This window comes from Serinus canaria, chromosome W, assembly GCF_022539315.1.
Source record: "Serinus canaria isolate serCan28SL12 chromosome W, serCan2020, whole genome shotgun sequence".
In the NCBI taxonomy this organism is placed as follows: Eukaryota; Metazoa; Chordata; class Aves; order Passeriformes; family Fringillidae; genus Serinus; species Serinus canaria.
This window is the reverse complement of record NC_066342.1, coordinates 5,379,528-5,404,698: the sequence shown is the minus strand read 5'-3', so window position 1 is coordinate 5,404,698 and position 25,171 is coordinate 5,379,528. Positions and strand designations below refer to the sequence as shown.

Below are 25,171 nucleotides of genomic sequence, written 5' to 3'. Positions count from 1 at the left end.
TTTGGCCAAAGGCAGAAACATGTGATTCTAAAGTTAAAAGCATGAAATCTTTATAGCCTGGGATCAAGTTGAAAACGGCCAAATTCCTACTTCTGTGTACTGGGACAAAAAATAAACACTAAAAATGGAATAGATATTACATTGTACGTAAAACACCTCAACTTTTAGATACAATATCCACTGCAAAGTAAATTTCACTTTCTCTGTTTAACCCACAGCAGGCAATCAACAACAGCAAGGTTTATAGGCTTTGACATTTTGTTTTCTGCTTCAGACACTTAGGATGCAAGGTGTTAGCATAACTACTCCACACCAGCACTTAGGAAGGGGCTCAATACGGAGTGAAGAGTAGGTCACAAACCCGGGTATTAATTGGCGGCAAAGTAATGTTTCTGCACAGTATTCCCGGCCCCGGAACAGGACTGCAAGTCGCAGCAGTCACAAACAAGCTGATTCAGACAGGCGCGGCATGGCGCCCAAACCAGGGGACGTCCGAGGTACCTCGGCTCCAGCCGGCCTCAGGGCCCCAGCGACTCCCGCTCACCTCGCCCCGTGACGAGCAGCTTCTGCTGGCCGAGGCTTCTCCGGGCGGGCGGTGAGGCGAGGCGAGGACAGGAGCCGGGGCCGCGCCCCGCAAGCCTAAGCTCCGCGGCGGGAGTCCAGCGCCCTCTCCAGGCCGGGCAGGCAGAGCGCCTTCGCTAGCCAGGGCGGGAGGCCACGGCGCCGCTGGAGGCGGGGTCTCGACACTACCTCCTCCGCCCCAGTTAAGTCCTGCCGATCTCTCAGTTTCTTCGCTCCCTGCCTATCTTCGGCTAGAACTCGGCGGCTGCCATTGGCTTAGCGGCCTAATCCGGGCACTCGGCGCAACGCTATTGCTCAGCTCGATCGTCCCAATATGGCGGAGGTGAGTGGGGAAAGCGGGCTGGGGTGTCGGAATTTGGCTGGTTCCCTGCGGGGTCCCGCTGCTGGCGGGCCTTCCTCACCCGCCTCACCATCCCCTTAAGGCGCTTCTGGGACGGCTCGGTGACGCGGGGTGGCCAGCGAGGCGACCTGCAACGCCTGGGCACAAGGAGCTTGCGCGACTAGGCCGCACGGCGGGTGCCGCGCAGCGCGGGTCCCGAGTTCGCCGCCCGCGGGCGGCCGACAAGCCGTGGCCAGGCGCACGGTCGCTGCACCGAGCCACGGAGGGCGCAGAACAGGCCAGTGGCGGTGCCGCCGCAGCGCGGACGGTGGAGAAATCCTCGGCGGGAGGGAGGAAAAGCGAGCCCTGGCCTGGCAGCGGGGAAGGGGCGGCTAGTCCGGCTCTCTCTGCCTGCCACTGTCATGTTCCGCCGGGGTCGGAAGGAGTGGGACTGCCGGGTCAGGCGAGGCTCCTTGGGGGGCTTTTGCCAGGGGAGGAGGAAAAAAGGAGAGAGGCAGGGAACGAGCGAGAGAAGGAGGGCTTGGAGAGGGTGAACACGATGGAGGGGCGAGTAGGGCGGGGGCTGGCGGGGGAAGGGAACAGGTCCGGGGGGGAGGGGATGGGAGGGGGCATGAAATGGAGACTCCCTACCTGCTGCTGGGTTGGACGGAGCCCGTGTCTCACCTCACTCTTTTCTTTCCCTGCAGGCTTCCTTTGGGAGTCCGAGCCCAGGTTCGTCTTTGCCTGCCTTCTGCCCCAGTACCTAGCCTGCTGCCTGCATGCTGCTCTCTCCTTCCTCCTCCTTCCCTAACTTACCTTCTGTTGCCTCGTAGCTGTCCTAATACTTCATGTTCATGTAACTAACTGCCTGCCTGATTTTTAAGAGAAGGTGTGCTCTGGGGAGTTCTTCCCTTACATCTGGTCACAGTTAGTAATTGGCTGCTCAGAACCCAAAATGAAAATAAAGTTTTGTAGTATTTTTAAGACAGTATCTCAGTAAAGCTACGTAGCCTGGAGAGAGATCACTTCTGCCGCTGCTAATTGCAGGGTTGTGTAAATTTTTGATTTCTTGATAATATCAGAAAATATTTTAAATCATAATGATATGTAATTGTTGAGGTTTTAACTACTGTTAAGGTTCTTTGGAATATTTACACAAGAAAGCCTATTTAACATCAGCAGGGCTACTCCTGAAAAATATTTGGGGAATGCATTTGCTTCTGTGTACCTGCTCTTGGCACTGGCTGAGCTCTTGTATGTAAGAACTAGAAGGGGAAACCAGAGGTGAAAGAGAAATATCCTAGTCTGTTTTTTTTCTCCATCATGAAAATCTTAAGAAAGTGAACACTGAAAAACAAAGCAATCCTGCATTTCAGTAATTTTCATTGTAGAACACTGACATTGCTGTACAGAATACTTGCATCTTAAAAACTTGTTGAATATAGTGCTTTCTAACAAATGCACTCAAAATAACAACAGTATTTTTTTTTATGACTTGTGAGTATCCTCTTGGGTAAGGAAAAAGTGTCTGTTGGACCACAGAGCTGTCATAATGACTTGTTAATTACTGGGATCCATTAGAAATGTTTTGTTATTTCTGGTATATTTCCCTCTATATTTATTGAAACTGCTATGTTTGTTCTTTTTTAAATCAATTACTAAGAATTAAATTAGTTTTAATAAAAGATCTCATCCATGAGACTAATCTGAAGTGAGTCTTGCTGCTTATTTTGCTGTTGTTAGGAAACTGATTTGCAACCTAAGTTAGCTGTTAATCAGTAAAAAGCTATGCTAGTTACCATAAAAATAATATAAATAGAATCTGAATCTATAAATCAGTGTCTTGTAGCATCTGAAATCTTGTGACATGTGGATGTTGTACTTTAATGATGATTTCCAGGTTCTTTAAAACGAGATTTTATTCAGTAAAGTATTAATTTGTTATTGTACTTTCTGAAACTTTATTTCAGTAGTTTAGATACTTTTCCCAAGTACTCTATACTGCAAGAGAGAAAACTGCACCTATTACAATACAAAAAGGGAAAGCCAGCTAAAATAGTTGAATTTGTCAGGTAGTTAAGAATTTGTTACATTTATTCCATTGAGAGTTCTGACTATGTATGTAAAGACTCATGCAACCTTATTTTTTTCTGTGTTGTAATTTCATATGTTGGTATAGAAAAAAAATTACTCAAATTAGGGTTTTTTGATAGTTGGCTCTTTATCCTCTGAGGATCATGACTTTGACCCTTCTGCTGAAATGCTGGTACATGATTATGATGATGAACGAACTCTTGATGAAGAGGAGGAAATGATGGAAGAAAACAAAAATTTCAGCTCTGAAATTGAAGATTTAGAAAAGGTAAGAGTGACTTGCTCTCTCCTAAATGTCCATATATGTTGTAGCTTTTTAGTGAAGATAACACTCAACCTGTTCATTAGTTTGTATAGCATAATGCAGTTTTCTGCAAAATACCTTTGGAGTTTTTGTTTTGTTTTTTTTTTTTTTAAGAAAAAAATATCGGGTTTGGTTAGGGCGTAGCAGTGCTTCCTCACAAAAAGGCTGACATTAGCTTCTCAAAGTTATTAGTGTTAAGTTCAGATTGGTCTTTTTCATTTAATAACTTTTTCACTTTGGAAAAGAAATTACTGAAGCAGATTTTAAAGTCTTAATATCTAATATCACTTGTCACTTCTATGTTTTATAAGTTGGAAATAAATTTCAATTGTACATTAAGTGACAGCTAGCTGTGTTTCATTCTGTCAGTCAGATTTTGGTTTTCCAATCTGGAAGCACAGTCCTGTTTTACACATTTTTCACATTCATTTGCTACATAAATTGTAGTTCTGTATCTCAGTTTCATCAGTTTGGCATTTGCTGGGTGTACAAAATAACCAGCGTGCTCCTTGGCTTCTCCTATTCCTTTTTACATTCTTTAATTACATGTTTTTTCTGTTTCTACCTCTTGTTCATCTGTGTCAGTGCATCACCCATTTTAAATGCCTGCTGAATGCTAAATAGCCACAAACTGATGCTGCTTGCATTACCATTCAGTGACCCACTTACACCACTCAGCGTAACTGCAGATTTTGATCAACAGACTTCCAGGGAAGTGTAATTTTTAGCATTAAATAGGAGGCTGTGCTTTTGTAGTCCATTTAAAACCAAATTTTCTTAACTTCTGGGGTTTTTGTTTGCTTTGGTTTTGCCTTGCTACCTTTTACAGTTATATTTTTGCTAATTATGAACTTGCAATTATAATAGCAAAGCAGCTTGCCAAGTCTGGTGGTTGAAATAGAGTTGGTACTCCTCAAAATTATCTTATTGCTTCTCTGAAAGAAGGAAAAACAACTGAGAGCCACTCATCTTAAATACTTCAGTACTTGATGTCCCAATCCTGGAAAGACTTGGACATGAATTTGCATTTGCCCATTGTGAAAAGTCTTTGCGGGACTAAGACCTTAGTTGATTAAAGAAAACAAGTAGCTTAATCAGTGTATAAGTTCAACAAGATTTTTTTTAAGGTAATATAACTTTTAAAGGTATAAATGTATTGGAAAATATTCCTAATTATTTGATAACTTGAATCAGGTAACTAAAGAAAATTTCCACAGTTTGTTTTATTAAATGTGTTAGGATGCAAGTACAATGATATTTAGTAAAATAGTTTGATCAAAAGCTGTTGGAAAAAAGAAGTTATAAACTAAGCCTTTCTCTTGATTTTTGCTTCTGTATCATTAGCTGTTTTTCTCCTATTACTTTCTTTACTGGTCTTGTCTGGGAGAGTTAATTTTCTTGCTAGTAATTAGTATGGGGCTATGCTTTGGATTTGTGCTTAAACAGTGTTGATAACACACTGATGTTGTAGTTATTGCGGAACAAAGCTTACACAGAACCAAGGCCTTTTCTGCTTCTCACACTGCCCTGCTGGTCAGGGACCGGCTGGGCATTGGTCAGTTCATGGTGAGCAATTGTTTTCATTTGGATAACTTGTGTTTCTTGGGTTTTACTTCCCCCCTCTTTTTATTTTTTCTTTTCCTTACAATTTAAAAAAAATTATGTCTTTTTAAACATTAAACTGTCTTTATTTTAACACACAAGTTTCTTTTTCACTCATCCAATTCTCTTCCCCCCATCCCATGGGGGAGGGAGGGAGGGAGCGGCTCTTTGGTGTTTAGTTGCCATCCAGGGTTAAGACACAACAGGGCACAAGTAGTTTGAGTTAACAGATTTGACCATAACATTAGGAAGAATTTGCATCTGTTAACATTTGCTGGTCATGATATTGATTTATCTGTTCTCGACATTAGCTTGTCTGATCTATGCCATGCTCTCTTTTTATGCTGTATGTGTTCAAGATTGGTTTTGGATTTTGCAGTTTGCTGATGCTCTGTAGTGCTTAGTGATGTTTTGCCTGCAAGATTTATTATTAAAATACTGGCCTTGAGCTTAATCTGGTATTTGGGCTCTGTACTGAAGATTAATGTGCTTCAGGTATCATCTCATGGAGACAATTAAGAATTATACTTCTTCCTCTGAGAGATTTTTTTTTTGTGTGGAGGTAATACAGAATGGCACCTTCACCACCACCTTTTGTCATGTTTTCTCCCTTGTTACAATAACTCTTCAGTATCTTGAACATCCTTTGGTAGTCTAAATGCTTCTATTTGTATTTCTTAGGAATATTACTTCAGCTTTTCATGAGGTTAACAAGCTATTTAGGAATATGACCCAGGCCCTTCGGCAGTGTGGTTATGGGTGGCAAGGCATGTATATGGGAGAATATGGAAAGGTGTCTAGAAAGGTTTACACCTCCAGTGGTCTGGAACTTCAGTCCTGAACAAGTGCGGAATCCTGATGAAGTGATAGAATATATGGGGGGAAAGAAAAAGATGCCCTGGCTATTCCAAAGAGGCAGAAACAATGGAAGCAGAAGTCAACTTGTTTAGTAAGAGATGAAGAAGCTTCTCCTAACAGGGAGCAGGAGAGCAAACAGAAGAGGCAGCCTCAAAAAGAAATATTAGCAGTATATGAAGGAGTTCAAGCAGCTTCAGAAGTAGTTGTTACTGAAGCACAGCTCCTTTTGGCACCTTGATTTCCTGTGTTGGGCTGGATGTTCAAAGGCAAGGTCCCCTTTACACATCATGCAACTGATGCTACGTGGAGTAAGTGGGTTGCACTGATCATACAATGGGTTTGAATGAGAAACCCCAACCGCCCAGGAATTCTAAAAGTGATTGTGAACTGGTCAAAACTTCAGTGTTGCCAAAGGAGGTGACTCGGGCTCAAGAGTCCCCACTATATAATAAACTATGGATCCTGTCATATTGTAGGAAAACATCAAAGTTGGAAAGCTGACATGTGGAGTCCTACATGACAAGTTGTGGAAACTGCTGAAGGAGAAGGTGAATTGAGTCAGTTTGCAGAGGTGAAAGCCATCCAGTTGGCTGCAAATATTGCTGAACAAGAAAAACGGCCAATACTTTTATCTCTGCACTGACTCAGGGATGGTGGCAAATGCCCTGTGGGGGTGGTTGCAACAATGGAAGCAGGATAACTGGCAGTGCAGAGGTAAACCCATCTGCGCTGCTGCATTGTGGCAAGATATTGCTGCTTGGGCAGAGAACCTGGTTGTGAAGGTATGTCACGTAGATGCTCATGTACTCAAGAGTCAGGCCACTGAAGAACATTGAAACAATAAGCAGGTGGATCAGGCTGCTGGTATTGAAATGGCTCAGGTGGATCTGGACTGGGAACAGAAGGGTGACCTATTTATAGCTTGATGGGCCCATGGCACTTCAGGATATATAGAAAAGGATGCAGCATAGAAATGGGCTCATGATTGAGAGGTCGACTTGACTTAATGCCACTGCACAGGTTATCTATGAATGTTAAATGTATGCCATGATCAAACAAGCCAAGTAGCTGAATGGTGGTGGGAAGCCACTGCTCAGGGACTAGCTGGGCATCAGTTGGTTGGTGGTAAGCAATTGTTTTCATTTGGATTATTTGTCTTTCTTGGGTTTTATATACCTCTTTCTTTGTCTTGTTGTGGTTCTTTTTTCTCCTATTTTCCTTGCATTAAAAAAAAAAGTTTATTTTTAAAGATTAGACTGTCTTTATCTCAACTCATGAGTTTCTTTCTCACTTTTACCATTTCATTTCTCATCTCCATCCCACTGGGGAGGAGTGAGTGAGCAGCTGTGTGGTACTTAGTTGCTGCTTGGGGTTAAACTACACCACCTTCTCTACAGTAATTATAAAATGTATTGTGCAGAAGATGGAAAGGAGGGATGAAAGATTGCTACATTGGTTTATTTCTGTGGTGTTTTGGACACTTTGCAGCTGTAACTATATAGGACTAAAGTTTTCAGGTTTTTCTGCATTTCTTGTATGGGCATTGTTAATGTTCCTAGTCTATCTTCTGTCTTGAAGAAATATAGGCAAATCATGTTCTACAGTGTGAATCAGATAAGGAGCAAATTTTTAATAATTACTCTTTAGTTTCATCCACTAAATGGTTTTCTTCAATAGTTTAATGTGACTTCATTATATGCCAAGATAAACAGTTATGAATTATTTCAGTCTCATGCCTGAAAATATTTTAGATTTTTAATCAAGATTCCTGCTTTCAATTAAATTTTTCTTGTTTGTTTTTTACTATTGTTTTTCAAAATATGTCTTATCCTTTTAGGCCTGAACTGTTTACAAGTATTTGGCAATATGTTGAAATGTTTGTAAATCTTCTTGTATTAGGAAGGAAACATGCCGTTGGAAGATTTGCTGGCATTTTATGGCTATGAACCCACAATTCCAGTTATGGCTGGTTCCAGTGTGGATAGCTCTCCAAGTGAACTTGCAGATGAGCTTCCAGATATGACTCTAGATAAAGTAAGTCAGAACTGTTTTCCCCTGTGTTACAGTTTAAAAGTAGAAATCCGTGTGACCTTAACTTATATTTCACTGTCTCTTGATGTGACAAAATACATATCTTTGTCAATTTCACCATACAATTAAGAGTTACTGTACTAGTGGTGGACTCGGCAGTGTTAGGTTTATGGTTGGACTCAATGACCTCAAAGGTCTTTTCCAACGTAAATGATTCTGTGATTGTACTTTTAATTATTTTTGAAAGGTATTTAGAATCTGGATTTAATTATAATTATCACACAAATGCATAGCAACTTTAGTGGGATTATATTATTACAATTGAGAAATGAATAAGGTAGTGGTTCTTCTAAAACACATTCAAAGAACTTTAAATATATATTTTTTTCTTTCATAGAAGTGGGATTTTTTCTGAAAAGTTCTGTATTTTATTTTAATGTATGCAATGTCCAGAAATAATAATTCTGGCTTCAAACATACATGTCATGTATCAAACCTTTGTGGATAACTTGAAAAGTGCACTATTGGGTGCTTTGGAATATTTCTTTCAAATGCATATAATTTATAAAAATCTCATCTTTGGGGGGTGAGAGAGATTGTTTTCTGTGCAATTACTATATGTATTGCATTGTTGAATATAGAAACATGAAACCACATTTTTTATGATTCACAGGCTAACTTTGAATTCTGAGATGAATCTGATTGTTGGCTATAAGGCATGCAGCTAGTAGTTTGTATTATAAAATCTGTAGGTAGTAAGTACATGTCTTTTTTTTTTAATTTCCATAAATATGATGAAATGATAAACTCCACAGAAAATATAGTATAATGATGGCTCTGCACATCTGATTCTCATTAGAAGTCACCATTGTGTTGAGGCTACAGAAATGTACTTGGCTTCTTGTCTAATACAGTTCTTTGCCTCCCTAATCACTATAGAAGGGTTCAAGCGTGTCTGGTAGTGGAGGAAGCATGTTCTTGCCCCCCGTACCCCCCCCCTTTATTATCTTTTGTCAATTATCTGTAATTCTTCTCAGAAAAAAATCTATGAAAGTGCCTGGATTTTGGTTTGAGTTTTTGTTTGTTCACCCATTACACTCCCCCCCCCCCAAATTTAAGGGGTATCTGTGATGTAAAGAATGACAGAATTTAAAATGTTTCCACTCACTTTTTTATTTTAAAGCAGTTGGATGAACATCTGAGATTTGATGCATGCAGGGGTTACTACTTGTGCATTTACTTTAATAGAAGACTAGGGGGAAATAAACCTCCGTGTTCAACTCTGAAATGAATGGTTATATTTGTTTTGAGAATTAGGAGTGGATTAGCTTTTTAATAGTTAACAGTCTGCTAAAATTGCTGATGGTAAAATAATTCATTTTAATAAATAAGACTTACAATTTGCTGAATCTAAATGCTCACCAGTTTATATTTAATAGTCTGTCTAAAGTTTTGGGGTTTTTTTATTTTAATGATACAGGAGGAAATAGCTAAAGACCTCTTGTCAGGTGATGATGAAGAAACGCAGTCTTCTGCTGATGACTTGACACCATCAGTTACTTCACATGAGGCTACTGACTTCTTTCCTCGGCCATTAAGATGTAGGAAACCTAATATTATAATAGTACTCATAAAGTCTTACCGTATATTATAAACTATATAGCTTTCTAGTTTAAAATATCAGAATTGCAGAGTGGGATTGAAAAACAGTGCTTTGCTGGATGTTGTACATGACTATTGTCTTTGGTTGGTATTATTGATTACCTAAAAGACCTATATTTAATATGGTGCTCAAAGCACAAGCACAGTTTTTCTAAAAATACAGTAGCTTTTCATAATTAATAGTTAATGTGTGTCAAGGAACACTCTTGGTAATTTTCTGTGCATTCATGAATGGCATGAATATGTAACCTGTTCTTTTAACTTTAGTGTTTCTCTACTAAAATTTTTGCTGCTACTTTTAAGCCAGTGACTCCTCTATTCAGCCTATGAATGTAAACTGGAATTTGGTTTCTTTGTGATAATTTCCCTTCACATATTCAATGGTTTTCCATAGGAGTTCATGAGCCAGTGTTTTTATATGGGATGGGGCCTATGAACCCATGACCACCAAAATTTCGCTACCCATGGAACTATTATGGGAAAGATCCAAGAACCATTGGTTCAGTTATCCAACCTTGACAAGATATTCCTCATTGCTCCAACTCTAGTACACCAGTGAACAAATGAACTGCAATAGACAATGTGGAGAATTTTTATCACAATTTTAATTTGGCAAGTATTTTGACCTTTTCCTGGGGGACTTCATCCCTCTAGAGAAAGGGGATGATAAAGGGCACGTGCTGTCTCAGTCATCAGCAATTGTAGCCCTTTGCATGCTGCTGATTGTGTAATGTAAGGCATTTTTGAGAGAGATACAAAAAACTTTAAAAAAGGGCATTATAATTTTTTAAGCAAACCCCAATCTTGCTGGCACTTAAACATTGCTTGTGAACTGTTGATGAATATGACACTGAAAGTGTGGCAACTTTATGGAAAGAATTATTAGCCCCTTCATTTTACTCGGGATTAAGAAACAGTCATCTTTGCTTTCAGCTATTGTGGTTTTTCTATCAGAATGTTGCTCGCTCTCTATTAGAACTTTTGATTGGGCATTTTAAGATCAAATATCCACCATGTCAGGGAGGGAAATGTCAGTTTTCTGTGCTGTTGACAGTTCCATATTTTTTTCCTCTCATCCCTGTCCATTTCTCTTAAAATAACATTCAATTTTAAGATAAACATGTTTAACACAGGCAATTTTGTTAAATTTGGATTCACTGGAAAAAGCAATTGCATATTATTATCCAGTCATATTGCTGTTTCACGCATTCATGTTAGCTTCTTGCCTCTTTCTAACAGCAAAAAGAGATAGACTGGTGATTCTAGTAATGACTACAGAGGTGGAGCCTTAGTCTATAATCTTGGATATTGTCTTTGATGTTGACAATTCTATTTAGTTGTGATGAAGCTAAAATTAAAACCCTATTTATGAACATGTTATTACTGAAAGTTGAGAATATGAAATAGCTCTTATCAGAACTATAGATTCCATTCTGCTGGGGATAAAATTAAAAAAATAGAATTACTTCAGAACCCAGAACCACAGAGTTCCAAATTCTAAAATATGAGTTATTCTGTGGAGTACTGTATTTGAATTACTTGGAGTGCTCTGCTGTATTTCTTCCTAAGGAAAAAAATATTTAAGAGGAGTAAGCAGTCTTTTGTTATCTTTTGCTTGTTCTGTTTTCTGTATATTTACAATATCTTTAGTCCTTGCTGAGGTAGCCTTGTTTAAAAGAATGTTTTGAATGTCAATTAAAACTTCAGATGAAAGGCTTCAGTAGGTAATAAAGACTTAACTTCAACTTTCTTTGTGATTAACCCATGGCCCTGGAAGTTTTCTGTTTTTCTCATACCTTTTCTATAAGGTGTAAGCATTTATTGAAGAAAATCAATAAAGAAAAATTATCTAATTTCATTTTGACTGTTAAAAATATTGTCTTATTTGCAATAATGGTAGATGTTTCAGTTCTGCAAATGCAAGGACCAATGCTTTCTGACTTCATTTTAGTTTGATAGAAATGTAGATCAACAGACTGGTGATGAGTGTCTTCCAGAATAAAAGCAGGGCTCCTTTCAAAAGTAAAGAATATCTTGTAGTTCTGTGTTTGAACTGAAAATTCTTCCTGGCTAAAGCCAACTTATTTTTGTCTGAAGCAAACACTACGTGTGATGGAGATAAGGAATCAGATGGTGAAGACATAGAGGCAGACAATTGTAATTCATCTGAAGATTTGAGAAAGGTAATAACTCTATCTTAAGAAAAATTTAAGAAAACTTTTACTATTAAAAAAATGCATTAAAATTTATAGTACATATCTAAAATAGTACTTTAATTCTGAAATTATCTTCAAAATCCCATGTTAATGGACTTTGTAATGCTTCCATGCACAGAATATTAATACCCTTATGATTTTTGTTGCATCTTCAGGAAATAAAGGTTGGTTCACAGTATCAGGCTGAAATTCCACCTTACCTCGGCAGATACAGTAATAATGAAAAGGGTAAGTTATTCTGTTTTAGTTCTTATATTTATACATAGCAGCTGATGGGAAAATGTTATTTAAATTAATAAGATAAAATCAATGACTTAGTTAATAAAACCAAACCAACCAACCAAAAAGCCCCTAGTCAACTGAAGTAATACAACCACATAATTATATCTTTAAAGTGTAATTCTACAACTTTGAGAGGATATTTTTGAGAAGACATGGGAGGGTGGGTTACAGTGTTAATTCTGAAGTATTTAGCAATATTAGGAGGCAAAAACCTGGGTGAAGAAGTAAATGTTTTTATCAGGATATCATAACTGGGCTATGAACATGTAAGTTTGCATTGAAGATCTTCAGTATTTTTCTTTGCTTCTTTTTTAGCAAGTACGACAGTGTGGGTTACAAAATGGTTATGAAAAACAAAGCATTGAACTATTTGAATTTTCCATAGCATGAGTAGAAGATGTAGGTCTCAATATACCTTGTCTTTAAAAAAACCCCAATGTTTTAAGTATGATGTTATTGCTGTGTAAATTTAGGTTAAAAACTGAAATTGTGCCAGAGTAGAAGAAATAACTCTATTAAATAGTTTTATATGGTACCTTTAGAAAACTTCACTGGCTGGAAGCATTAGCAAATTAACATCTCTTGTGTTGCTTAAGAGATCTATGGAAGTTTTCTATTTTCTATGATTTGAGCATGATGCTTACTGGTTGTAAGAAACAGAAGAGTGAAAACCAGTTTTAGCTGAATAGTCCTTTTACTATTTACACATCTTGACTTCTCCTTGGTCAAGAACTAGAGAAGGGCCAATAACCAGAGGATGATCAGGAATGCATTAATCTGACAACATTCTCTGAAACAAGCTGGTGCAAGAGATAACCAGAGAGAGTATTATTCACTGGCATAGCCAGGAGCAAAGAGGTCTCCCAGATGGGAGAGCCTGAGGAGTTCCTCTTGAATATCAGGTATGGATTCTAGCAAAAAGTGTTGGGTTGTCTTGGTTGATAATGGAGATTGAAGCTGAGCTCAGCAATGCTTGGAGAGGGTGGAAGATTCTGTAGAAGCCTCTTTTGTACTTCCTGAAGAGCTCGTGATGGCAAACAGGGGCTTATATTTCTGCTGTGAAGTCCCAGGTACTGAAATTCTGCTAGAAAGCAGTTCTGCTCTTCTATAAACCTTACACTTGTAACATGTCTGTTTGAAAGCTTTCAGTGTTCTTAAGTCATAACAGAACTTTAGGAGGAGATGCAGTTTTATTCTTCATCTTAGCTTAATATTCATTCCTGCAGTTATATGAGAGATTTGAGAATCTTCTTCATCTCTTCTAGTGGAACTGCCATTATACTTGGGTGTGTTCGAATTTAATAACTCTAATTTATATTGCCAAGAGAGTACATAAAGCATTATGTGTAAACACATCTATTGATCAGAGTAAAGGATTTAGTTTAATCTAGAGTTTAAATGTGTGTGCATAGACAAGGGTTCAGGCCAACTCTTGAATATTTCCAATATATTTCAAATAAGCTACTTAAGAGGTGCATATATGATTTCAGTATACTCTGAAGGAGGACTATACATCCTGATTGCTTGTAAAATAGTTGATAACAGCATTCAGTTGTTAGTGAATGCTAAAAGAAATTACCACATTTAGACCTAGATTTCCATTCTGCTGAGTAAGTTTTAGCAAATTTTAGTTGAAAATGACCAGTTAGCTGCCACCTCTTTTTTTTAATTTTATATGCAGTATTTGAAATTTTAAAGTACACTTTTTATTGTAAACTATAGTTTATTTGTTGTAAACATCTGAATAAAACAGAGTGCTTTTGCTATTTTTTTTATATTAAGATTAATATATATGCATAATTTAACTTGAATCATCTACCTGTCAACAACCTGCTCCTCTGTAGAGATTCTGTCTCAAGAGCCAGTCCCTTATCTCATCCTCATGGAATCTGAATCTCTTCATCATACCACACTGCAGTCTCTGTCTAAACTAAGGCTTTTTGGGGAAAAAATGAGCTGCAATTTGGAAGTGGCATGACAGTGCTTGATTTTATTACTTCTGTATTCCTGTTCTTTGTGAAATAGCCTTTTATGTTCTAGCCTTAAACGTGTCACACTTGCCATAAATTAATTCTGTTTTAACAGCCTATGAAAATGAAGACCATTTACTTTGGAAACCTGATGTGATCTCAGAAAATAAAGTTAAAGAATACCTTTTTGAAACCTCCTTAAGAGCAGGAAATGAAAATATGATTGGCAGAATTCCTGAAGGACTACATACACGTGACAATGAACAAGTATATTTTATATCCTGTTCCATTTGTGGCACATTGCTTTGTAATTAATGTGTTCTCTTTCTCTGCCTTGTATTATAAAGGCAGCAATATTTTTTTTAATTGGATGTTACTGGGGTCAGTATCTTATTTGTAATTTTAAACACATGCTTAAAATTGAGTATTTGAATGTTGGCAGTGTGATCTATGATGTTTCAAATTGGCATGATGTTGACAAATCCAGCTTTTCTAATTATTGCATATAATATTTTACATTTGCTAATTAAACCTTGCCTTAATATTTGGATGGTTTTGCTTTTGATTATTTTAACATTTTCATCCTGTATAAAGATATAACCTCTTTTTACATTAGATATGTTCACTGAAAGGCTTGTTTCAGAAATTTATATAGGATATTTGGAAACTTTAACTCTTTCTAAAGACTACTTCTATTTTATAGGCACTATATGAACTACTCAAAAGTAGCCATAATGTTAAAGAAGCAACTGAGAGATACTGCTCAAATGGAAAGGCATCTCAGGGTAAGAGAGAGTATCTGCTTTTTAAAGAAATATGTCTTTGGAGGGGGTAGAAAACACATGAGTAAGATTCAGATTAATAAGCACATCCCTTTCCATGATGTCTTTAGCACAGATTACTCATAGAATCATAGAATATGCTGAATTGGAAGAGACCCACAAGGATCATCAAAGTCCAACTCCTGGCCCTGCACAGGACACCCCAAAAATCCAACCAAACACTCCTTGAGTTCTGGCAGCCTTGGGGCCATGAGCATTCCCTCGGGAGCCTGTTCCAGGGCCTGATCACCCTCTGGGTGAAGAACCTTTTCCTAATATCCAGCCCAAACCTCCCCTGATACAACTTCAGACCATTCCCTTGGGTTCTGTCACTGGTCACCAGAAAAGAGATCAGTACCTCCCCCTCCTCTTCCCCTCACAAAGAAGTTGTAGACTGCAATGAGGTCTGACCTCAGTCTCCTCTTCTCCAGGCTGAACAAGCCAAGTGACCTCAGCTGCTCCTCATATGGCTTCCCTCAAGGCCCTTCACCATCTTTGTTGCCCTCCTTTGGACACTCAAGTAGCTTTATATCTTTCTTATATTGTGATGCCCAAAACTGTCCCCAGGACTCGAGGTGAGGCCACCCCAGTGCAGAGCAGATTGGGACAATCACCTCCCTTTGACTGGCTGGCAATGCTGTGCCTGATGCACTACAGGACACAGTTGGTCCTCCTGGCTGCCAGGGCACTGCTGACTCATGTTCAACTTGCCGTTGACCAGGACCTGCAGGTCCCTTTCCGCAGCACTGCTTTCCAGCATCTCGTTCCCCAGTCTGTCCGTACATCTAGGGTTGCCCCATCCCAGGTGCACGTTCCAGGACTTGCCCTTGTTGAACTTGATATGGTTGGTGATTGCCCAGTCCTCTAATTGGTCAAGGTCTCTCTGCAGGGCCTCTCTGCCCTCAAGGGAGTCAACAGCTCCTCACAGTTTTGTATCATCTGCAAACTTATTTAGCATCCCTTCCAGTCCTGTGTCCAAGTCATTAATGAATGTGTTGAAGAGCACAGGGCCTAAGATGGAGCCCTCTGGAACCCCACTAATGGCAGGTGGCCAGTCTGATTTCACCCCATTCATTATAACCCTTTGCGCCCAACCCATGAGCCAGTTGCTCACTCATCACATGATGTGTTTATCCAGCTGTGGGCTGGACATTTTGTTCAGAAGGATCTTGGGAGAGAGTATCAGAAACTTTATGGAATCAAAAAAGATTATATCAATTGGCTTCCTTTGATCAACTAGGTAACCTTGTCATAAAAGGAAATCAGATTTGATAAGCAGGACTTACCTCTCATGAAGCTGTGCTGGCCATGATGGCTGTGATTGACCGTGTTGTCCTTCAGGTGTTTTTCAATAATTCCCATTAGGTATATAACTCAGATTAGGTATAATCTGACTGTTGGCCAGATGGAGATTTCTGCTAGAGACGTTTGCAATTTGTATAAAGGTTGCAGGATCAAATTTTACATATTTTCTTTCCTTCTTTTTTCCATTTTTTTTTCAATTTTAAGAATGATCCAGACAGAGGAGAAGCGGGGGAGTTGTAATTTTGTTCCCATAAGGCAGTTCTCCCCCACATTACAGTACATTTTTGAGATAATGATCAATTATAAACTAATGACATTTATACGAGAATCAGAACATAGCTGATAATATGAGTGAGCCCCACTCTTCATCACTGTGCTAACATTGTGCTATGTCAACCCTAAACTTGGTTCTACTGTATAATTCTCTAGGTCTATGGTAGAGTGTGGAGAGTTTTGCTTGAGTTTACAGTGGAAAACAATTTTGTTTGTCCCTAACTTTATTATTCCCTTAAATAAAAATCAGTGTCTAATTTAGCAAAGAGTTATTTGTCCTGTAGTTTGACTCATGTTCCATAAAGCAGAAATGGCCTATGAGCCCTGGTATAAGTTTGTATTCTGGCAGATATTCCTTACTCAGACCTGGATCCAAGGGGAAATCGAATGTTTCTGAGTTAGGTACTCTGAAAGCTTAAGTATCTAAGATAAAAGTGAAGGGAACAACAAGGAATATCAGAGCAGTGTTTCAGAAAGCTCTTTATGAGAGATTGTGTGTCAGAGACCCAAATTCTGTCTTAAGGACTATCGCTTATCTTCTCCCAGGCCCCAAGTCAGATGGGGTTTATATCCTCATTAAAAATGGTAGAGGATGATAATACTGTTGATGCCTGTCTCTTAGAATAATCATTGTGCAATGATCCATAGCCACTGAAGTTCACTGCTATTCTCAATATGCATTGAAAATCGACATCTCCCAAGTTAATTTCATAACAGTGAGACTTTACACGTGGATCTCCTCTTTGAAGCTTGAGTATTCTGTAGTAAGGAGTACAAAATTAATGGACTTGTAGTGGAATGATTATCACTTTCATCTGAAAGCAGCAAGGTCTTTGTTCCAGTGTCTGCTTCCAGAAATGCTTTGAAATGTGATTGTTGGTTGGTTTTTGTTCTCCACCCTCATTGGCTTTAAATGACAACTGAACAGGTCACTAGTATAAATGTAAGATGCCTGAAATATCTCTCCTTTATTATATATAGACACAAAGTCATAATCAAGATAGGGAAGCAACAATACTTGAGACAAAACTGACCTACTTAAATAGTTTGAGCTACTTTGTTTTAAAGCTTTTATTCCTTCGTAGTGTTTTTTGTTTTGTTTAATTTCTAAAACTAAAATTCACTTCTGTCTTTAAAAAGTCAGAGGTTGTTCCTTTACTCTTTTGTTCCAACAGTCACTGTTTGTATCTGATGCAAGAAGGAATATTCAGAAAAATAATGATGTTAACAAATCTTGGGGGTTTTTTATGACAAACTTCTTAAGAAATAATAAATAAAGTCTTTTGAATGTCCTTTGCCCTCCAGGGTGAAATACTTCAGTAATCAGACTCTTTTATGAGTCCTTATAAACAGGAATACTAGATTTCAGGTAGGATATCTTTACATTAGAGGAAAGAACATGGGTCAAAATAACTGAACTGTTGCGGTTTTTTTTAGTGTGTTTGGATGTTCAGGCATTAGCAACACAAAGATTAGTGAGTGAAAATAAGTTTATCATGCTACTTTTGCAATTGTCTAGAAGAGATGACAGCATGGACAGAAGAAGAATGCAGAAGCTTTGAACATGCACTTCTGATTTATGGGAAAGACTTTCATCTCATACAGAAAAACAAGGTTAGTATTTTACAGTTAAATGGAAGAATTGGTAGATGATATGATGCTGAATGTTTGTAAAAGCAATGCTTTTTCAGAAGCTATGCAAAAGAATGAAATAAGAGCCAACGTATTAAAGCCAGCTTAGTGTTTCCATGCTAATTTTGCCTCTGATGCCATTAGAAAAGCTAGGTGTTGCAACATGAGTCAATATATTATCTTTGAAATCAACTCATGTTGATATTGCTTCCATATATGCATTTATATTAAAATTTAGATTAATGTCTGCCTCTCCTAGAGGTGTATTATTTTCATACCATGTCTGTGAGAGGGGGAAATACATCTTTAATTATTTTTGTCACTCAGAAGGTGTAATTCTACAGAAATGGGCTTAGCTTTTTGTGTTCTCAGAAAGTGTAGTCATCCATCAGTACTCTGGTTTCTGACCAACAAAGGAGTTCTAATCTTGATCTGAATTGCTTCTGATTAACTCCTCTGTGCCTGAAGATTAGGAATTGGGCTTTTTTTTTTTTATTAAGTAAATATATCATTTGGTACAGTTACCAGTATGTGTGTTTCCAAATTTTCTGTACATGTCCTGTATGTTTTGATACCACCTTGAGGTTTTGTACTGGTTGTGACTGAGATAGAGTTAATTTTCTTTATAGTAGCTAGTATGGGCTATGCTTTGGACTTGTGCTGGAAACAGTGTTGATAAGACACTAATGTTTTAGTTATTGCTGAGCAGAGCTTATGTAGAGTCTAAGCTGTTTCTCCTCAGACTATCCTGCCAGTGAGGAGGCTGGGGGTGCACAAGGAGTTGGGAGGGGACACAGCTGGGACAGCTGACCCCAACTAACAGGGGGGTGTTCCAGACCATATGACATCCTGCTCAGTAATAAAACTGGGGGGTGAAGGTTGGAGGGTGGGGGCTACTGTGGCTTGAGAACTGGCTGGGCATCAATTGGTTGATGGTGAGCAGTTGGGTTTTTATGCATTGCTGGTTTTTCTTGGGTTTTATTTTCCTCTTTTTTAGCAATTTCTTTTTAATTAGTAAACTGTCTTTATCTCAACCCATGAGTTTTCTCACTTTTGCCCTTCTAATTCTTCCCCCCATCCCACTGAATGGGGGAAGTGAGCAAGCAGCTATGCGGTGCTTAGTTGCTGGTGGGGGTTAAAGCACAACAAGTCTTTTCTTTAGGAAACTGGTGCTTTTGTTGTATTTCAGGTAAACTTTATAGGGTTGTGGTTGCTGTTCAACAACAGTCAGTTAATCCCGTTCAACACTTGGCTTAACCTGTCCAATGCTAAATATCTGGGTGGTTCAATTTTTTAATGGACCTTACCCATAAAAAGTAATTCACCAGCAATATAAATAAATAATTTTAATTTTTTTTTTCCAAAGTGCTGCAAAGCAAATGAGTTGGTCTGTCACTATGGACCAGAATTTTCCAAGTACCCAATGTCTTTTCTGCTTCACTTCTGTTGGGTCATTCAGTTGCTCAGTGTTTTACTTCTTAACAGAGTCTGTCCCATAGTTTAAAAAATTGCTATGTAAGTTATGAATTTAAATGCTTCAGATGTAGATACAGTTTCAGTCTAGTTTAAAAAAACCAAACCTAAACAACAATAATGTATACAATAGAACAGATGTAGTAATTATTTAGAATAGAATATACTGTTTCAGTTGGATGGCACTGTCCTGGTTTAGGGCAAATTTGGGAGAGAATCCCCAAAAAGGGGGCCACTCCAGAAAGCAAACCCACATGGCCCCTCCCCCCAACCGGTTCGGGAAGAATTCCTCGGAGAGAAGTGGAAAGAACCTGTTTATTTAACAGGCACGGCACCCCCCAGCACACAAAATGAACAATACCAGATGACACCGCTCTTTCACCGCTCTGAAAAAGATGACAAATTCAGAAAGTCTCTCCTGGGGGGTTGCTCTGTTATCAGTCCCTCCGGCGCTGGGGCAGCTGCTGCAGCCACAAGATGCAAACTCTCTCTCAGTGTTTCCCAGGTCCTAGTCCGGAGCAGGTTCCATAGGTCCAAACAGGAAAGGGGAAACAGTCCAGGAAGGAATTTGAACTGTTTAGCTAAATTAACTAATGAGACGAGGGAAAAAAGCAAGAGCAAGCAAGAGCAAAGCGAAAAGCAGGGCAAAAAGCAGCACTATGTACTGTACTAGCTGTATGTCCCGCCGAGTGGCTGATAAGAGGCCCAAAACAAAACTTTGACTCTGCAGAGCCAGTCTTAAAGGCACAGAACATAATATCCAGCATAAATAACACACACGAATGGGGATACCAGCATCGTAACGTCACCCTAGGACAGGGACCTACAACGATCATCTAGTCCAACTGCTTGACCACTTCATGACTTGCCAAAAGTTCCAGCATGTTTCTAAGGGCATTGTCCAAATGCCTCTTGAACAATGACACACTGAGGCATCGACCACCTCTCTAGGAAGCCCATTCCAGTGTTTGATCACCCTCTCGGTAAAGAAATTTAAAACTCTAGATCTTTTTTCAGGTCTTCTGATTTAATTTGTTTGTTACAGATACTAGAACAGTAAAAGGGACAATATTGCAGGAATATGGGGACTGGGGAGATGACAAAACATAATGCTTTGCATTTATCTTGTCAATTCTTCTTGCCCTCTTTTAGGTAAGAACCAGAACAGTTGCTGAGTGTGTGGCTTTCTATTACATGTGGAAAAAGTCAGAACGTTATGATTACTTTGCTCAGCAAACAAGATTTGGAAAGAAGAGGTATAACCATCATCCTGGAGTTACGTAAGTAAAATGTCCCTGGAATATGTTTTCTGTTGCAAATTGTAAATGTAAAAGATAAGTTTTTCTTCCCATTATTTCCGTGTAAAGCTGCAGTGGCTATGGCAACTGAGAATAAATCCATCATCATTTTTAGGCCTTGTTTTCCTGTTGAATAACCTATTATGAATGCCATATTCTTAAAGGGACTACATGGATCGTTTGGTAGATGAAGCAGAAGCTCTTGGTGGAGCAGTACATTCTTCAGCCTTAACATCTAATACTCGAACAGAAAGTATTCCTGATCAACAGCTAAGCATTCTGAACTCTATCACTGCCAATGAGTTGACAGGTAAATCAAGGGAAAAAAACCCAAAGAAATCCCACAAACTTTTTTTGTATCTATATAAACAACTGTTTCATTTACATTTTACGTTCGTCTGTTTTCCAGCACTGACAAATACTGTAGCTACAGTCTGTCACACTTCGGCTGTGAACTGCCTGGATGATGCCTTCCCTCCTATGGACAGCTTACCCCGAGCACCAGTAGTTAATCATGTGCCTGTTGGAACAGAAGAATTGCTTAACTTGCCTAGCAATGGTGAAAGTGATTGTTTTAATTTATTTGAGACTGGCTTTTATCACTCGGAGTTAAACCCAGGGAACATGTGCAGTGAGGAGACAGAAAGACCTGCAAAGAGACTGAAAATGGGAATTGCTGTCCCAGAATCTTTCATGAATGATGTCTCTGTAAATAACCTTGGTGTGGACTTTGAGAACCATACACACCATATTGCCAGTGCCAAAATGGCTGTTTCAGTGGCTGACTTCAGCAGTCTATCTGCAAATGAGACAAATGGTTTTATAAATACCCATACTCTTCACCAACATACTGCCCTTCACTCAGAATGACTGTGGAAAACTAAAGAGTGGGTACTTTATGTAGTAAACTTGATGGGAACTATCAGGTTTGCTTAATCTTTCACTGGAAGTCTGAACTTTGACATCAGTGATGTCTTTTTATGTATAGAACTATATCTTGATTTACCAAGAGTAATTTCTTTTTTCAGTCCATAAATGTGGAAATGCTTGGCAGAGTTTGGAACTAAGAGAACTCTGTGGTTTCAGCTTTAGGCTCTGCTTCAAATTTATTTTAAAGCCTGTAGAGAGAGGACACCATTTCATAACCAGCACAGAAGTTCTGAACTGATTGGAGTGGCTTTTTTGTCAGTTACTTTTGCCATAATGGATGCAGTGTAATAACAGTGTTTACAGGTACCATTCCTGATCCCTGCTCAATGTAGCATTTTATTTTAATTTTTTTTTCTTATAAAGGCCGGGATGGATTCTTTAACTTAAACTGCACAAACATACAAGGATGTTTTTTAAATGGAACCTTCTCTCATGTGATACTAAACTAGAGCACTTCAGTTTAAAAAAAAACCAGCAATTTCATCTTGGTGGAAGCTAGCACAAGGGACATAACATGAATAAATTATGAAGACCTACACTTGGAGGCTATTGCAAAATTATAGGTCATGGCTACCTTACACAGAAGTAATTATGCTGCCAGAGGTATCTGTGTACTTTAAACTTACTGGCTTAAACAGATATATTTTAGGCTATTGTATTCAAATGAGTTTTGTCCACAACTTTGAAGATTAATGCACCTGTGTAACTTAACTTTCCTAAGACAGCTGATGTATAAAGCTACAGTCTGCACACCTTAGGATTTACCACTAAACAGTCTGCATTTTGTAAGACAAATTGTTTGGAGCACTGCAGTTCAATGTGTTACAGTTTTGAGGGGCTATCTAGTTTATATAGAAGTAGTAGAACCTTGAAGTATGTATTTGAAAGTTTTTCTTCGGTGTGGATTGCATTTATTTGTTTAGCAAGTCATTAGCTCAAAAATAGCACTTCACTACTTTTGATCAAATAGAAAAGGATGAGTAAAAATATCTCCCATAAAAGCAACTATTTAAACTCAATAAATTTTTATTTTGACCATTGAGTGCAATTTAGCCATTCATTAAGTGTTCTTTAAAATGTTTGCTCTAATTCTTGTGGGACAACATCAGTAGGATTACCCCTTTCCCTCCAAACTTTTTCTTTGCATTGATCATATTCCAAATTTAATTGCCACAAACTTGTTTTGATTATTAAAGTGATTAGGCTTCCATTGTTGATATTTGTACTAGTTGCTTCAAGGTTATGCTGAGTAATTAGAAAGTAGTGACCTTAATATTTGAAAGGGAAGAGGGTATTTATTATGCTTACTGTGAATGGCATTGACATCCTGAGTTATGGATGCAGTGTATGGAGTTTTCTTTACAGCACTGCAATGAAGAGTAAAGGATTTATGCAATAGCACATTTATCATATTAAAACAAATTAGTTTATCACAGTGGACAAAAATAAAGATAATTTTGTAATCAGTTCTTAACTTATGCATCTGAAATATGAAATTCTAGTAAGTACACAATAAATAATGGATAGCCTTGGCCCTGTGTTGTATTCTGACATTTTTAGCCAAGTTGTCAGCTCCTTGCTGCTGTGTTTTGTGCTGAACTGTGTACCTTGTTTCTTTTCTTTATAAATCAACATATTTTATGTAATTTTGTAAAATACTGGTCATAATCCTTCACTGTTATACATTCAGGTCTATGGGTTTACAGTGAGTGGCTGGTCTGTATAAAAATCATTATACAAAGATGACTGAATGTTTATAACAGTTGCGTTTAAATGAACATGCCCATTCTCATTAGCTGATGCAGTAATATATTCAATTTATCTATGCATTGCTGGGCTCTTAATGTAGACAAATACTTGTCTAAGGCTTGGGTTGTCAGCAAGTTGAATGGACACTTTAGTTATTTAATAAAGATTTTTGACCAAAATTCAGAAAATTATGGGAGAAAAATTAATTTCAGCTAGTCTAATAGATTTTTAAATGCTGATCTTATTTAGCTTGTTGGCTAGCTAGCTGTTATTGTTTACTTTTAATTCCTTGTTAAAATGAGGCAATAATTTGCAAGATTTTGTAAATATTTAATTATTCATATCTTTTTAGATATCTATTTCAATATTTTCTGACTACTTGTGTGTATAGTAACATTTTTGTGCATGCTTGATGTGACATTCATAAATTTGTACCATGATAACTTTATCCATGTAAAATAGCTATTTATTGAATTTTTCATTTAGAAGCTGGACTTAATTATTTTTCTCTCAGTTTAAACATTTAAAATGGAGAACTTGTTACTGTTTATTAAAAGAATTGTCTTTTGAAAGTCAGCATGAAAACAATTGAATTGCAACCATATGAAGAAATTATATTGCCTTGGTTCTTTGATGGTGAAGCACAATTCTTATAACAAACTGTGATGAATTCTTTGTCCTCTGCTATACTTGTTTTTCATGCAAACAAACCAAAAATCCATAATGGGAAATTGCAGTGTTGGTAAATGTATCCTTTTAATGTACAGGGAATCTGAAGGGGATAGCTGATTCATTTAGAAGTGTAACTTGGTGCTGTGATTATAGCAATACTTTTACTTTGGTTACTCATATGTCATCTTCTCATGTTAGGTTTTTAAAGGTTTAGTTTTCCTCTTGCCATGGTCAAAGTACTAAATTGTGTACTATTAGGTCAATGAATTGTGTAATTGTTTCCTGTTTTTAACTTTTATAACTGAGGATCAAAAATGTATGAAAACTTCAGATCAAGTAGAACACAATGATAGTACTTAATTTAACCAAAGTCTTTAGGTAAGTATTTCAACTTTGAATGTAAACTAATGTATAAACTGACCAACAGAGACACTATTTGCCCAGCACTACAAGCACATTGTCTACAGATGGGGAAACTAAATACAGTAATTTATAAAATAATGACAAGGTTACTATTTTTTTATTCCTATTTTTCATTGGAAGAAGGAAAATACTATCAATTGTAAAATACAGAAGGTATGGTTATAGTCCTCTTAATAAAACAGATTCCACTTATTCAAAGTACCTTGTGCATAACAAAAAATTTCGTGACAATCAGGACATGAATTTAATATCAGATGTTCAAGAGGAAGTCACTATTGTTGCATTGGTTTTAATATTTGTACATAAACACTGATTTTTATTTTTTTTAGCATTATTTTCTATTTGTTGTACTTTAATACCTGGTGTACAATTCCAGAAATAAATGTCTGGGAACTTTTCTTTATTTGTGATGCAGATATATGAAAAGCTTCGTTAGCTACTTTCTTTTCAGAAATACACAGCAATACCTCTGAACACATTTTAAGATACTCTGGGTCCTGAAGTGCACACTACCACTCTATAAGCAGTTGGGAGAAGTCTCACATACATTAATTACCCTTTGCTCTTGCAGGGGACTTCAATTTACCAGATGTCTGCTGAAAATACAATGCAGGGGAGAGGAAACAGTGTAGGAGGTGGTGTGGTATGGTTTAACCCGAGCCAACAACTACGTAC

At 37.9% G+C, this 25,171-nt stretch overlaps 1 protein-coding gene across 3 annotated transcripts; it reads left to right on the top strand.

The window, feature by feature from the left end:
* The first annotated feature begins 737 nt into the window (after nt 1-737).
* Nucleotides 738-24,894, top strand: LOC103821046 (mesoderm induction early response protein 3-like). Of its 3 annotated transcripts, none has more exons than XM_050986364.1 (13): nt 738-904; nt 1,609-1,633; nt 3,115-3,263; nt 7,659-7,793; nt 9,271-9,391; nt 11,550-11,635; nt 11,824-11,896; nt 14,036-14,187; nt 14,624-14,705; nt 17,842-17,933; nt 20,577-20,704; nt 20,887-21,032; nt 21,132-24,894. In XM_050986364.1, the coding sequence occupies exons 1-13, from the start codon at nt 896-898 to the stop codon at nt 21,590-21,592; spliced, it is 1,659 nt and encodes a 552-aa protein (XP_050842321.1). In that variant the 5' UTR covers nt 738-895; the 3' UTR covers nt 21,593-24,894. The 3 variants fall into 3 exon arrangements, with proteins under 3 accessions (XP_050842321.1, XP_050842320.1, XP_050842322.1); XM_050986363.1 differs by having other exon boundaries at nt 739-904; nt 17,839-17,933; XM_050986365.1 differs by having other exon boundaries at nt 740-904; nt 3,135-3,263; nt 17,839-17,933.
* Nucleotides 24,895-25,171: the final 277 nt, after the last annotated feature.

Excerpts from the sequence above, each read along its gene's own strand:
- LOC103821046 (XM_050986363.1), top strand. Across the intron at positions 14,188-14,623 it reads ATACACGTGACAATGAACAA|GCACTATATGAACTACTCAA; the intron begins GTATATTTTATA and ends TCTATTTTATAG. Across the intron at positions 21,033-21,131 it reads CACTGCCAATGAGTTGACAG|CACTGACAAATACTGTAGCT; the intron begins GTAAATCAAGGG and ends TCTGTTTTCCAG.